The sequence below is a fragment of the Channa argus genome, chromosome 15 (genome assembly GCF_033026475.1).
Source record: "Channa argus isolate prfri chromosome 15, Channa argus male v1.0, whole genome shotgun sequence".
NCBI classification, from domain to species: domain Eukaryota; kingdom Metazoa; phylum Chordata; class Actinopteri; order Anabantiformes; family Channidae; genus Channa; species Channa argus.
In genome coordinates, this window is record NC_090211.1 from 6,410,133 (window position 1) to 6,424,405 (window position 14,273).

The 14,273-nt window shown below is 38.7% G+C and overlaps 2 protein-coding genes across 3 annotated transcripts; one reads left to right on the plus strand and one right to left on the minus strand.

The window, feature by feature from the left end:
- Positions 1 to 52: 52 nt before the first annotated feature.
- hsd17b14 (hydroxysteroid (17-beta) dehydrogenase 14) lies at positions 53 to 7,377 on the minus strand. Of its 2 annotated transcripts, none has more exons than XM_067475909.1 (10): positions 7,277 to 7,377; positions 5,681 to 5,805; positions 5,553 to 5,591; positions 5,261 to 5,358; positions 4,166 to 4,232; positions 3,969 to 4,060; positions 3,240 to 3,344; positions 3,098 to 3,165; positions 2,314 to 2,410; positions 53 to 611 (listed from the first exon to the last, which is right to left on the minus strand). In XM_067475909.1, exons 2-10 carry the CDS (start codon positions 5,760 to 5,762, stop codon positions 465 to 467), a joined length of 795 nt encoding a protein of 264 aa, XP_067332010.1. In that variant the 5' UTR covers positions 5,763 to 5,805; positions 7,277 to 7,377; the 3' UTR covers positions 53 to 464. The 2 variants fall into 2 exon arrangements, 1 of the variants encoding a protein (XP_067332010.1); XR_010910733.1 differs by lacking the exon at positions 7,277 to 7,377 and adding an exon at positions 2,031 to 2,138 and having other exon boundaries at positions 378 to 611; positions 5,681 to 5,997.
- kcna7 (potassium voltage-gated channel, shaker-related subfamily, member 7) lies at positions 7,243 to 14,034 on the plus strand. Its single transcript, XM_067475906.1, has 3 exons — positions 7,243 to 7,356; positions 8,213 to 8,982; positions 11,243 to 14,034. The coding sequence occupies exons 2-3, from the start codon at positions 8,290 to 8,292 to the stop codon at positions 12,176 to 12,178; spliced, it is 1,629 nt and encodes a 542-aa protein (XP_067332007.1). The 5' UTR covers positions 7,243 to 7,356; positions 8,213 to 8,289; the 3' UTR covers positions 12,179 to 14,034.
- The last annotated feature ends 239 nt before the right edge of the window (positions 14,035 to 14,273 follow it).

Genomic DNA, 14,273 nt, shown 5'->3' on the forward strand with positions numbered 1-14,273 from the left:
ACTGTGCTTACAGTATATTAGTGCATAAAAGAGCCACAAAGAACGTCATAAATATTGTTGTAGTAACACGTTTTATTAACAAGTGTCATTCAAAAGTCATTAGAGGCGTGACATTTGCGTGACATCTGATTGGTAGACACCAGCAAGCCTAAAACGGGAGGTTATTAGACGTCAATGGGGATGAATCCTGATTGGTCGATCAGAGGGGAGTGGAGAAGGTCATCTTGCAGTTAAACAAGCTAAACAGTGAGCTAACTATCGCAGTCCAGGCAATTTGCAGACCTTAATAAATGACCTAGTACTTAATCTTATTGATTAAAAATCCCTGTGTGTTAAAAACGTTTAATATTGATTTTATTTATAAAAAAATAGCACACTTTAATGTGTTTATCTAGAATTGATCAACTTTATTCTGTTTAAGCAGGTCCTCCGGAAACATGAAGAGACTGTGGAGACCAGGATGGTCAAGATGGGATCTGACTCTTGAAGCCATAGTTGAGTTCTGCTCCTCCACTGAGCAGCAGGTCTATTCCTGTGCAGAAAGTAGCATCAGCAGCAAGATAGAGGGCAGCCAGTCCACACTCTGCCTCAGTGCCCATACGGCCCATCAGCTGTTTGAGAAGAAAATGTAAAAAGTTTTTATTGCACCTTGTAGCTCTCTTGTGTTTTTGTTTTAATAATCATGCTGTTGCTGTTTACAGTAGACTCCACTGAAGTACCAACCTACAACCAGGAAAGTACTACACCTCCTAACTTGAGCTTAATGACGGGTTTCTTCCACCACTGTTTGACAAAAAAATTAATAATTCCTTGGCTTCCTTTCTTATCTGTGATGCAGCCCTTCTCGTTCATTTGAATAGAGGGAGTGTATTACACTGCTCGGACTGGCACAGGTGAGGCCTGCAGCAAAATGACCTTGCTTTGTTCAATCTGTTTCAACCTTTTCTGCAGTGTAACAAGGTCGTGTGAGAAACTGCTGCAGTGCCCAATCAAATACAGGCAAGTTCTGATTCCTCATGCATGACTTTGTAACATGAACACTGTTTTTGTTGTTTACGTGTGTCAAACCCATAACAAATCCCGACCAGTAATCCAATATATGAAACAACATACCCTCTGTATAACCCAACCAGGGTCTCCTCTGTTTTTGTTTATGTTATTTTATGTAAATTAAGAAGTATACGTATAGGTTTACGGATGTCATTAATAACATCATGTGGCTTTGATGTTCTCCTTTATAGTTTGTTAACCAGTTGTCAAGGAAACAGTGCTTAACAAAGTTTTGTTACAAGAGAGTAAAGTTCAGCTATTGAAAGGAATAGATGTTGACTATAAGACATTAACTGAAGCAAAGGAACTGACTACAAGGTACCAGGGATCGCAACAAGGTAGAAACGAAAGGTTCAGTGTGTAGCCGTGGAGGCACAAGTTCTGTGGATTTAGCCATTCTTTCAGAAACGTGTTCTGTGGAATAGATATAAGAAACTTGTTCTGTGGCTTTAGGAATCAGTTAGAGAAACTCGTTTGATAGAATTGATTTGGGAACGTGTTTGTAAAATTACTATTTGCAAACGTATATTGTGGAATTAGTTCGTTATCGGCTAAATTGAGAAACGTGAATACAATAATGGCTCAGTGTTCGTCATGCATGATCTCTCAAGTGGATAATTGTTGGACCATCAGATACAAGTAAGATCGCCTCTACACCCTCATGCAGCCCCCTGCAAAAGATTTGACTCTAATTCTTAATGCTGTTCTTGTATTAACGCTGTAGTAAATGACCAAAAATTAAAAATAATAAAATATCTAACAATGACACATAAATGGGACAAAATCCATATTCCCTTAGCTTCTTCTTGCACTGCTCCACCATAATTTTAGGAAGCGCAATCTGTTCATAGTGTAAGTGTCTTCTGGTCTAGTAAGGTTGTTAAAATTTACAACCCAATAGAAAAACCACGCTACATGGCAGCATGGGTCATTAACGCAATAAGGTTACAGCAACTCCAAGCTACTTAATAATGAATTACAGTGTTTGCTGAGTTTTAGTGGTATTCCAGTTTGACTGCTGCATCCGCTTTCTCTTCAGGTCAAAGCCACAATGTTGTGTGATGGGAAATATGAAATATATGAAATATCTGAAAAACAAATCATTTATTTTTACATCTGATCATATGATTCAGATTCTTCACAACTCAGGATTAAAACTGATTAAAACACTAGACACTTGTCACAAATCTCACTATTGCTGTAGCCTACTGTCACGTCATAGCAAAGTGCTATTACCAGTAACAACTTACTGTGACAACTTACCTGAGCATTTTCTCCCTTTTTAATAGCTGCAACAGCATCTGGTGTCTGTGCTGCCAATTCCTCCCACAAAGGTGTAAGAACATTACCTGGAGAGATGCTGTAACACATGGCACACTTTATTAGAAAGGCTACCTATTTCATTCAGCAGAATTACATCTAAAAGAATAAAAAGGATCACATCAAGCTGAAACTTAAAAAAATAAAATCTACTCATATAAATCATATATACGATTTTCCTGTCACGGACTAATATTAAAATAATGAAATAATTAATGAATAACTTAATAAATCTCTAACACGTAGTATGTGGCAATTCTAATAACCAAACTTACAATATATTCATTTTTACAAAATACAAAAACATGTTGGTTACAGCCTTGACTGTCAAATGACTGTCATGCAGATTTTTCTTTGTATAATACATTTGAATAACGTTGTGGAACAGATTCTCACACTAGGTAACACATTTTAGGTCATAATTATGTGCCTTTTTTTTTTACTTGATTATAATACTGTCAAGCTTCAGTTTTGACAACAAGTTCATTCACATAAGCACTGTTCTTAACTACAGTTTTGTGATACCCAAAAACACACGATAAAGCTATAAAAGATAATGAAATGTAATGAAGGGTTTAAAAATTAAACCCTTAGAGTGGTTAGGTCTTCAGCAAACAAACAAACTTGTCTCATTGTGATTTAACTGATTCTGGTCAGTGAAATCATACTATGAATGAAGTGGAGGCTGTAGGAAACCAGTTAAAACACAGAAACCAGTTTGGCTTACCAGTTGACTCTCACATTGTAACGACTCTCATCCACAGCCATCGCCTTTGTCATGGAGATTATTGCCCCCTTGTGGTAAAAACATCGTGTTACAGGAGTCCGTTTTACCTTCAACTGATGAGACACGATGGCAAATAACTCACCTTGGTAGCAACATAAGGTGCAGCATCTTTCTGCCCAATGGTGCCCACGAGACTGGAAACATTAATGATGTTTCCTTTTCGCTTTCGCAGGTGCGGCAAGGCATACTGCAGAAGGATTAAGAGCTCCAATAATTTCAAAGATTTAATACACTGTACATAATGACAGTATGTTATCTGTAACTCAGAGATTTGAAATAGTTTTACAAGCAACTGAAACCTTAACTGTGGAATTAAATTACAGAATATTTCATTTTTAAATTTAAATATCTGAGAATTTAAAGCACTTTTATATTTATGAGTTCCTCTCTTTGAATAAGACATTTCAAGTTCGAAAATTTTCTGATTATAAATGTCAATTTTACCCCCACTAGACCACTAAAAAAAAAAAGAGAATGACAATGACTTTGGTTTCCTCCTAAAGACATGCAGTTAGGTTAATTGGTGTCTATAAATTACTCACAGGTATGAATGTATATGATCTCTGTATATGGCCCTGTACCCCCACCTCACACCCAATGAAACCTGTGATGAGGTTCAGCCCAGACCCTCAATAACCTATGTGGCTTTAGCTAATGGATGGCTGGATAATAATGATAAAAATTCACTGGTGATTGCGTTTACAAACTGCTCACTTGCTTATAACAGTCAAATCCTCATGGCCTTTCTGTGACTCCATGTAAGTCATTGTTTCTGAGGGAAGTTTATAATCACAAAAGCTGCACACGTTACTTTAGAAGCCAAGAAGTAGCTGACAAGGTTCAAATTCAGCAGATCTCTAAAGTCCTCGGCTGTGGTTTCATCAGTAGGTTTATGAGGTGGGTCTGAAGAGGAGTGGTTAAAAACAAAGGGAAGTTAAGCAATAGAAGCATATTAATGATATCATTTCAATTTCTTTTGCAGATGTCCAAAGAAAGTATAAAACTCACGCCACCCTGCATTGTTGACCAGGCAGTCGATATGTCCATAATCCTTCACTGTGATTGCAATCAATCTCTGCAGAGAGACATTGAGACAAGATGCATTTAAACATTAATCAGGCCAAAGAAACAAGCTACTAACAAAGGAGCTGCAAAAGAAAGCACATAGTCCTGAGTGCTTTAATGTTGAATATACTGTTTACATACACATTTAAATTAGTATTCAATCTTAGATGTTAACAGTTATTAAGATGATGACGAATGTTGTTATGATTAGGGCATAGGGCCTATCTACACTATATTAAGATATTTTACTGTGTAAATGTTCAACAGCAGGGAAGGTTGCTCATTAAGCAGCTCACAGGAATATTATAAAGTGCATCAAGCATTTTTTTCAAAATTTGAAAATACAAATGTATAATGTAAGTGAAATAATCAAGCATGACCAGAAATATTCAGCACAACTGTTGAGCTGTACAGCTGAATATTTCTGGTCATGTTCCATTACTTCTTTAGAGTTGGGCAAACACAAAAAGTGATCATAAAAAAAATCAAACTAAAAGCAAACTAAAATAAGCCAAACCAATTAAGGAGCAAAAAAATGTATTTAATGGAAACTTTTCATCACAGCATATTTTATAGGTTCCATTATTATAAATCTCCTGAATTCCTCCTCTTTAAACAGATTATATTCTATAGGTATCTCATCCCATAAAAGATACCCACATCATCACAAGTTTGCAAACGTCAATATGCAAATACATTGTCTATATCCTGGAATGCAATTTTTATCATGTCATTTAACGACGTTTAATTCACTATATTTATTTATTTATCTGTAGTCATTCCAAGTTTGTCTAAATGATTTATTTGAATAGAGAAATGTGAGTCAAGTAAAACAAAATAACTGCAGACTGTTCATAGTGCTCATGCTGAGCTCCGTCCATCGCCCCATTAAAGCGAGAATTTGGTATTGATGTTGTGTCTGGTCAGTGAACTCAAGTCATGTGATACACAGGAAGGAATATGAGCATCGGGTCTTGTGATCATGTCTGTAAATCTACACAGGATAACCAGAACAGTAACACACAAGTTGCACTTTACCTTGATGTCATCCTCTTTGGAGATGTCACACGTGACAAATTTGCAGGATCCTGGACCTGCTTTGTTTAGCTCGGTCTCCAGAGCCTCCCCTACTGCACCTATAAAGCATACATGGTGAAAAATGCACAGATTATAGTCACAGATCGGTTTAGATCTCTGTCAGCAATGTAAAGCATTGCACTGGTCAATTACTTCTTGGCCCAAAGTCAGAGCATAAGTCTTGAGAGTTGGGCAAACACAAAAATCGTACAGAATGACAGAAAATGAGCTGAAAACAAAACATATTACTAACCTCCTCTTGCACAAAACACAACCGTGGCACCATTCTCCACTACAAAACGAAAGAACATTTTCAGTGCAACGCTTCCTGATCTGGTTGCAAACAAAAATCCCCAGCATAAAAACCAGAATGCACCATACCAAACACTTTGACAATCCCTCTGCCGATCCCCTTGGATCCTCCAGTGACGATGACCACCTTGTTGCGGTAGCGAAGAGACATCTCAGCTGCGGCGATAAAGATGCGGTCGCTAAACGACGCAAAGCTGCTGACAAACAGACTTATCTGTTACACTAGAACGTTACACTAGGAATGGATATTTTATTTAAAGGATTTGTTTTAATCTTTCACAGCACGTCTGTGTCCTTTCCACTACACTCACTATCTCGAATCATGGCCGTTTATTACGCAGTTTTGAGTGTGAAGCTCAAAGTTCCTGCAGAACTAGAGGGTTGGTGGGGGCATTCAGGTGCAATATGAATTATTGGAAATCACAAATTTACTACCAAAACTGTTGAGATTGGATAACTGGATTTTTATTTTTTTTTTTTTTATTTTTTTTTTTACTGGAATTAACAGAAGTAAATCATTATCAACAAATTTACTATGAAAATATTCTGCCAAGTACTAAATGATTCCAGATAAAAATACATTTCCCGAGTGCACTCAATATATTCAGAAACCAAAAACAAACTATTTCTAAAGTACGAGGCAATGAATGTTGGTAACTGTTTAAAAAGTGCTGTTTTTAAATCCTATGCAATTAGTTTGGCAGAATTATTATTACATATTAATGGAACGTCTGTAGTTTTATTTGGCTGCCTATGCTGATCCCCTCACAATGATAGGGACAATGATCATCTCACTTGACTGTATAGGTGATTCTATAAAACGTACCTACACTATTTGAAAGAAACATTGACAAAGTCACTGGGAATTGTAGTTTTACAACACACAGTGTCACAAAGAGATGCTTGATTGTAAACAATGTGTCAAAAATAACCACAGATATCAAGATTTATAATTATTATAAAATGAGTGCTCTGGTTGGTCAACTGTCATGATACTTTTGTTTGCTCTGTTCTAAATTTGTGTACACCACTGTCATATTTATGTTGTAATTTAAAATAGATGATGACAGTGAGGCTGTGAAAGTGTTTAGAGACGACTAGACGAAAAAACATCACATGTTCATCGTCTCATTACAGAGTGTAAATCCGGATCAATGGCACCACAAACTTTTCTTTTCATTTATTTCCAATTTGAGCTTTGGTCTTTGCTATGTGAAGGAACGTGTTTATTTGAAAACATGTTCAAACATGTATAGTATGTTTACGAAAGAGTGAAGGGTTAAGAGGCTGACATTTTAGGGCAAGAGGGTAGTTGGGGGCAGAAAAAGGGGGAGAAGAGGGAGGAGAGGGTCGAATTTCTGCCCAGCAGCATTTCCTGGGGATGTACTTAGTGTGAGAGAGCAGAAGAGAGTGAGGACAGCAAGTGAAGACAGTGAGTGACCTACAAACAAGTCTAACTATCTTAACTTCATCCTGGCTATAGATTAACACCCCAACACTTCATGGAGGAGCTACCCTAATCCCTGTGCCACCTCCCCTCCTGAACGTGAGACATGAAGGTGGAACCATATAGTGGCGGAGAAGGAGGGGTTGTCTGGACATCATGATCACACTACTAATGATCAGACTGTGTGAGATAGAGGGAAGGCTCAGCCCAAAACGTACCTGAGTTGGAAGTACACTAGGAGACTAATGATCAATCTGGATATGATGTGTTGGAATCGGCAGGTCTGGCTGACAGACAGGTGAGTTTAGTTGCCATTGGGTGCACTAGACATAGAATAGAGATGAACACAAAGATTACTGCATGTGTGGAGATTTTTGCATAAAGGACCTGTATATTATTATTTAAATACATAAGATAATATGGATACAGAGTTTTATCATCACACAAATCTCTGACTTCTAATTAGAAACTGTGATTGTAATATTTTTGTCCTTTCGGCTTATCCTGTGAGTTCAGGGTCGGCACAGCGAATCATTTGTCCGCATGATGATTTGGAACAGTTTTTGCGCTGGATGCCCTTCTCCCCCAATTTCTGCTGGGCTTAGGATCGGCACTGCGCGTCTGGGGATGGGCTCATGGGGGTTCAGTGTTTTGCCCAGGGACACTTCCAAGAGAGGGGTTGGTAGGCGGTCACGCTACCAACTGAGCCACTGCCGTCCCACGTAGTTTGATTGTAATATATTGTAAAAGAAAATTAACAAAATTTATTTCCATTTGTGCAGGAAAATGCTCAGCTGAATCCAAAGTGAAAAATTAGGGGAGAACTTGTTTTTTTATAAACTGTACTTATACTAATTTGGCAGTTTATGATGTACACCGAGCTAAAAATAGTACGGTCTACGACTCCAACCTTATGATGGTGTTAAATTTTCTTTAAATAAATTTAGAGAGTTGTTAATTCAAATGTATGATCAGTTTGGGGGACACATTTTATGGAGCTGTTACACTGTACTGCACTATGCAGAGAAGTCATATTTGTATTATTGAAAAAGGGGAGGATAGAAGCAGCAAATATTATACATAGAATTATTATTATTATAGAACTATTTCTTAAATTTTCCTTATGTTTTCCTTGTTCTGCTGTTTCTGCATAGTTAGAAGTTGTTTGTTCAGAAAAAAGAGAAAAGAAAGGTAAGACAAAAAAGACAAAGTAAAAAACTAAACCTTGGAGATGGATAATCAAGACAAGGAAGGAGGTACAGAAGGTGAAAGGAAGACAGACAAAGAGAAGGCTACAGAAGATGGTGATGAAGACAAGCGGACCAAAGACAAGCACAATAAGCTGGAGAAGGAGAGCAGTGAGAAAGAGCCGAACAGAGAGGCCAGAAGCAAGAGCCGTCGCTACCAGTGGAGGAGCGGCTGGGCCCTGAGTGAACGCCTGGCCATCAACGTATCAGGGATGCGTTATGAGACCCAGCTCCGCACACTAGCTCAGTTCCCCGACTCCTTGTTGGGGGATCCCAAACGACGACTTCGCTACTTCGACCCCCTGAGGAACGAACTCTTCCTTGACAGGAGTCGAGTCTGCTTCGATGCCATCCTCTACTTTTACCAGTCGGGTGGTAGGCTGCGAAGGCCTGCCAACGTCCCACTGGACATATTCCTGGAGGAGCTGCGGTTCTATGAGCTTGGAGAGGAGATCATTGACCGCTTCAAGGAGGATGAAGGCTTCCCCAAGGAGGAGGAGAGCCCCTTACCCACCAACGAGATGAAGCGTCGCCTCTGGATGCTATTTGAGTATCCAGAGTCTTCCGGTGGAGCCCGGATCATTGCCATCATCAGCGTCATGGTCATTGTGATCTCCATTCTCATCTTCTGCCTGGAGACTCTGCCTGAGTTTAGGAATGAGAAGGAACTGCGGGAGGTGAGGATGGTTTACATGGTGCTGACACTTACAAGAGGCACTTATGAGTGTTCAAAGGGAACAGAGGTTAACGCTGTGAGAAAGTCATGAGGTTAACATACATCGACAAAGTGTGCTGACAGGTGTCACCGTGCAAAATGTAAACCGGCACAAGATAAAAAAAAGTCTTTATCAACACTGAAGGAAAACGTGAGTAAAACTGGAATGAATCAAGTTCAAAGATAGAAAAAGCAAAGGCAGCACAAGGTTTTCCACTATGGTCATATTTTCAAATTTTAGACTTTGTCGTTAAATCTGATCCACACAGATTATGGGGAAGGAATGGAGGAGCCAAGGAGCTGTTAACCTGCTGGTGGAAAGAAAAAACAAGCATGAGGATAGAGGAGAGGAAGATCACACTCACCATTAGAGATTCATTGTGGTGATGCTATGCCTTGTCAGCCACTCAGGGACAACAGCCAGAGCCAAAAAGTGCATTTAGATGGAGTGGATACTTTGTAAGTACTGAGAAGAGAGAGGGGGAGAGGGGAGTTAGGTGTAGAGAATCTAGTGTGAAGGCAAGGAAAGGAGACAAGCTTGTCTCACGTTACCCTTAGAGATCTAAAGGGCTAAATATAGTACGAGGACAACTCATGTCAACACATAAACGAATGTCTGTATTAATAAACGCTGTGACTCACAGGCTACACACTGAAACCGACACGAAAAAGAGACTCGCACATCAGCTTTTCTGATGACTGCTGTAAAATTAAATTAGCCTAGAAGAAGGTGTACTAGCCTGGAGACGAGCTGGATTGTGGAGGTGGAGGCAGGACAAGTGATACACAGCACTTGCTGGATTTATGGTCCCCATTACCACTTACACTGCTCCATTACTCCCATACAGACACGTAAGCTCACATGATCAGTTTGACAGTTTTAGACACTACACAAACAAAACCAAACGTACATCACAGCTGTCCCCATGCTATCAGTCACTAAAGAATGGGGAAACCGCTCAAATCCAAACGCATAGTATGAGCTTTCTTAGCTCCTATGCATATATGTTCTTGCTTCTTCAAGAAGAAAATGCTTCACTTTAAGTAAATTTAGATTTCGGACTGGCCAAATGGATATGTAAGCAATACTTTATAACACACTGTAATGCAATGACAGCAGAAGGTATGTGTTATTAAAGACTCCTCCTATGGATAGAACCTGATATCTGCTTACCACTACAGTATATTGTATTACAAAATATTTTGTAAATGCTGAAATATTATTTTTAGTGTATTATACTATATACTATATTCACAGTGATCCAAATCATGAAAACATTTTCTGGTTTGTTTCTTCTGGGCACTATTTACTTCTATTCAGTCAGTGCATGTATGTGGCCAGTAATTGTAATAAGCTGAAAGCTGTGATTACTGCAATCAATACAACATAGTAGAAGTGAACCAAATGTCTGTTTTCGAAAATAGATGTTAACATTTGTTAAAAATCTGAAAAGCAGAAAGTATGCTCTGGATAATTCATAGTCTTCTTGTGTTCTTTTTCATTTCTTTTCATACTTCACACAAAAAAAACTAAATGAGGATAAAGGACAGAAAAAAATACAAAACCTGTAAATACAAAGTGCCAGTGATAATATGTGCTGCAAAGTCAACACTTTATCAAATGCTCAGACTAATTCTAGCTTGCTAAAAACATTCATGCTCAGTCATATAAAACGCAAAATCACTTCCTCGAAAATAAATAAATAACAAACAAACAAAAACAAAACAAGCTGCTTGGTTAAATGCTTTAGCTGTGCCAATGTCTGTGATGTAACACAACCCAGAGTCACATGAATGTTATGTTTTTTGTGTTTAAATATAGATAAACTGCTTTATAACAGGAAAGATAAAACCACAGGAGTGAAAATGAAGAGGACAGAAAAGTTAGCACAGTATTGGATCTCCCAGATCTTACAGATCCTGATGACAGATGTAATTTTCCAAATGTGCTGAGGACAAACTTTTGTAATAATCGCTTCTTCTCACTTAGTGTCTGTCCTATTTACTCTGTCCTGGTTTGCTGTCTGTTTACACTAGTCTCTATGGAGCTGTTTATTATTGACCTACCTCTCACCTTTATTCTCATATTTCTCTTTCAAATTAATGTTTCATAAACAACAGATGATGGAATATATATGGAATATATACACATGCCCTGCTTGTTTTTTCTTTCATTTTTGGATGCAACTGTATCCACATTTCCTTCTTTCTTTGTTTTACAGCAATTCACGACCATACCTCACCCCACTATTGCGAACGAAACCATCTTGATCCCACCTGGCTTCACTCCCTTTCATGACCCTTTCTTTATCGTGGAGTCAATCTGCATTTGCTGGTTCTCCTTTGAACTCAGTGTGCGCTTCATCTGCGCTCCAAGCAAGATGCAATTTATCAAAGATGTCATGAACATCATTGACCTCTTCGCCATCATTCCCTATTTTGTCACTCTGGGCACAGAGTTGGCCAAAGACAAGGGCACGCAGCCATCTGTGTCTCTGGCCCTTATCAGGGTCATCAGGTTGGTAAGGGTCTTCAGGATTTTCAAACTTTCTCGTCACTCCAGGGGCCTCCAGATCCTGGGCCAGACGCTGAAGGCCAGCCTCAGGGAGCTTGCCCTGCTCATCTTCTTCCTCTTCATCGGCGTCATACTCTTTTCTAGTGCTGTCTACTTTGCTGAGGTGGATCGTCCTGAAACAGCATTCACCAGCATACCTGAGGCTTTCTGGTGGGCAGTGGTTACCATGACGACAGTCGGCTACGGGGACATGTACCCAGAGACAGTTGGGGGAAAGCTGGTGGGCTCAATGTGTGCCATTGCTGGAGTGCTCACAATCTCTTTGCCTGTGCCGGTCATCGTGTCCAACTTCAGCTATTTCTACCACCGAGATATGGAGTGTGAGGATACTACAGAGTCCCGCCATGTCTCCACATTGCTCTGGGAGAAGGATGGAGATGATGAAGATGAGGAAGATGAGGAAGGAAAGGGTGAGGGGGCTGAATACATGGAAGATTGTGCACCCCTGTATGAGCAGAACAGCAGGGGTATCTGCCCTCCTCTCAACGGTACTCTTCTGACGGGACTGTGTGCTGGACAGGTGGCTGGTGATCGCAAAGGAATAAACTTCTATTTCAAAGAACCTCTGGTTACCCAAGTGTGACAGAAAGCAGATGGACAGATATCTTTCAAATGATAGTTAGAAGGATATGGAAGAAACTATGAAATATGTACACAAAGACATGCACTGGCACAAGCCTGTGTTTGTTGCTCTTATGAGATCAAGGTTTTTACATTTCAGGCTTTTGCATGATAACATTTGACTCCCGGATACACAATAAGCATTTGATTGTTTCTCAGTATTCTCAGTCTCAAATATTGTATGTTTCCTGAATATATGTCTCTATATTCAGGATCTTCTATTTCTGCTGTAAATAAAAGCTCCTCTTTGATTAACCTGCAGGTTGTTTGAGAAAACACACTTGTGTCAAGAGTCTTCAAAGAACCTTCTTTCTTTCTTCATTGAAATTAAAAAGATATTACATCTGTTGCACAGTAAAACTGATTTAAACTACGTTTTTATGTTGCAACTTTTTGCCATATAAACATTGCAACTAGACAAAGAAACAGAGAGATCTAATTCTCCATATATGTGGAATATGTATATTCTAGCATGTATATTCTAGCATTGTTCAGTTATATGGAATGCAAATGATTCAAGTGTCTTAATTAAACACAAATCCTATTTCGTAACAAGCAAAAAAGCTCAGTCCTTTCTCAGACCTTTCTAGAAAATGATTAAGTTAGTTAAGTTGCACATGATGATTGCATGAGAGGAACTCAACGCATACCACAAGGATTCCAATTCAATTTGGATTCTCAATTCCTAAAAAGTTGGGAAGATGTGTAAAACATGAATAAAAACAGAATGCAATAACTTGCAAATCTCATCAACACACATTTTGTTCAAATTAGAAAATAAACAACATATCAGAAGTTGAAACAGACATTTTACCATATCATGGAAAACATTAGCTCATTTTGAATTTGATGGCAGCAACACATCTCAGAGAAGTTGGAAAAAGCTGATGTTTACCATTGTGTAGCATCACCTCTTCTTTTAACAACAGTCTGTAAATATCTGTAAATATCCAGTTGCTAGAGTTTCAGGAGAGGAATGTTGTCCCATTCTTGTTCGATGCAGGCTTCTAGCTGCTCAACAGTTGGGCCTTTGTTACTGGATTGTTTTTGTTTTATGATGCACCAAATGTTTTCTATTGGTGAAAGGTCTGGACTGCAGACAGGCCAGTTCAGCACCCAGGCATTTATCTCTCTGTCTGCTGATAACAAGCTGGATGCTCCCTCTCGTCTTTAGTCCACAGAACAGGGTGTCCACAGGGTGTCCAAATTATGATTATTCTGACCACAGAACAGTTCACCATTTTGCCTCAGATCATTTTAAATGAGCTTTGGCTGCCCAGAGAACACAGCAGCGTTTCTGGATCATGTTCACATATGGCTTCTCTGCACGATACAGTTTTAACTAACATTTGTGGATTGTACAGTGAACTGTGTTTTCTGAGATGTGTTGCTGCCATCAAATTTAAAATGAGAAAATATTTTTCATGAAATCGTAAAATATCTCAGTTTCAACATCTGATATATTGTTGATTTTCTATTGTGAATAAAATATGGCTTGATGAGATTTGCAAATCATTGCATTCTGTTTTTATTTAAGTTTTCACATCTTCCCAACTTTTTTGGGATTAACCCGGAAATATGAAATATTGACCCATGCTGGGTGTCCACTCACTGCAATCTCATGTGATCTTGTTAAGTGTACTGCAGTGCCTTTATCTGTCTCTGTGCTCATCGAGTACCTAAACATTAGCCTTGTAGGTGTTGATGCCCTAGACTTGTCAGAGGTATCGCAAAATGCAATGTAATTTGCATTTTTACGCTAAACCAAGACTTTGCTCTGATGGTCTAAAGCTAAACCAGCCTTATCAAAACTACAGTAGCTACTGTACCATGTGTAGAGCTAAAAGGTGTCTATAATAGCAAAGAAAGTTTCCCTTTTATTAGAGAAAGCAACAGTGAAGCTACAGTGGCTTGGTCTTTGACAAACAAAATACTTTTCACTTTTCCACAAAGAAATGCATCAACAATAAATTATTAAGTATAAATGTTTTTCTTTTCAGTTTAACTAGGTTCCCTTTTTTTTTGTTTTAGGATTTATATGAAAATCTGATAATGTT

What these genes read in the sequence shown, in the direction of transcription:
- hsd17b14 (XM_067475909.1), bottom strand. Translation starts at nt 5,762, where the DNA reads ATGTCTCTTCGCTACCGCAACAAGGTGGTCATCGTCACTGGAGGATCC. An exon ending in TGTGTTTTGTGCAAGAGGAG is followed by an intron (nt 5,359 to 5,552) that starts GTTAGTAATATG and finishes TATGCTTTATAG; the next exon opens with GTGCAGTAGGGGAGGCTCTG. An exon ending in GCTACTTCTTGGCTTCTAAA is followed by an intron (nt 3,345 to 3,968) that starts GTAACGTGTGCA and finishes ATCCTTCTGCAG; the next exon opens with TATGCCTTGCCGCACCTGCG.
- kcna7 (XM_067475906.1), top strand. Translation starts at nt 8,290, where the DNA reads ATGGATAATCAAGACAAGGAAGGAGGTACAGAAGGTGAAAGGAAGACA. An exon ending in ATGAGAAGGAACTGCGGGAG is followed by an intron (nt 8,983 to 11,242) that starts GTGAGGATGGTT and finishes TTTGTTTTACAG; the next exon opens with CAATTCACGACCATACCTCA.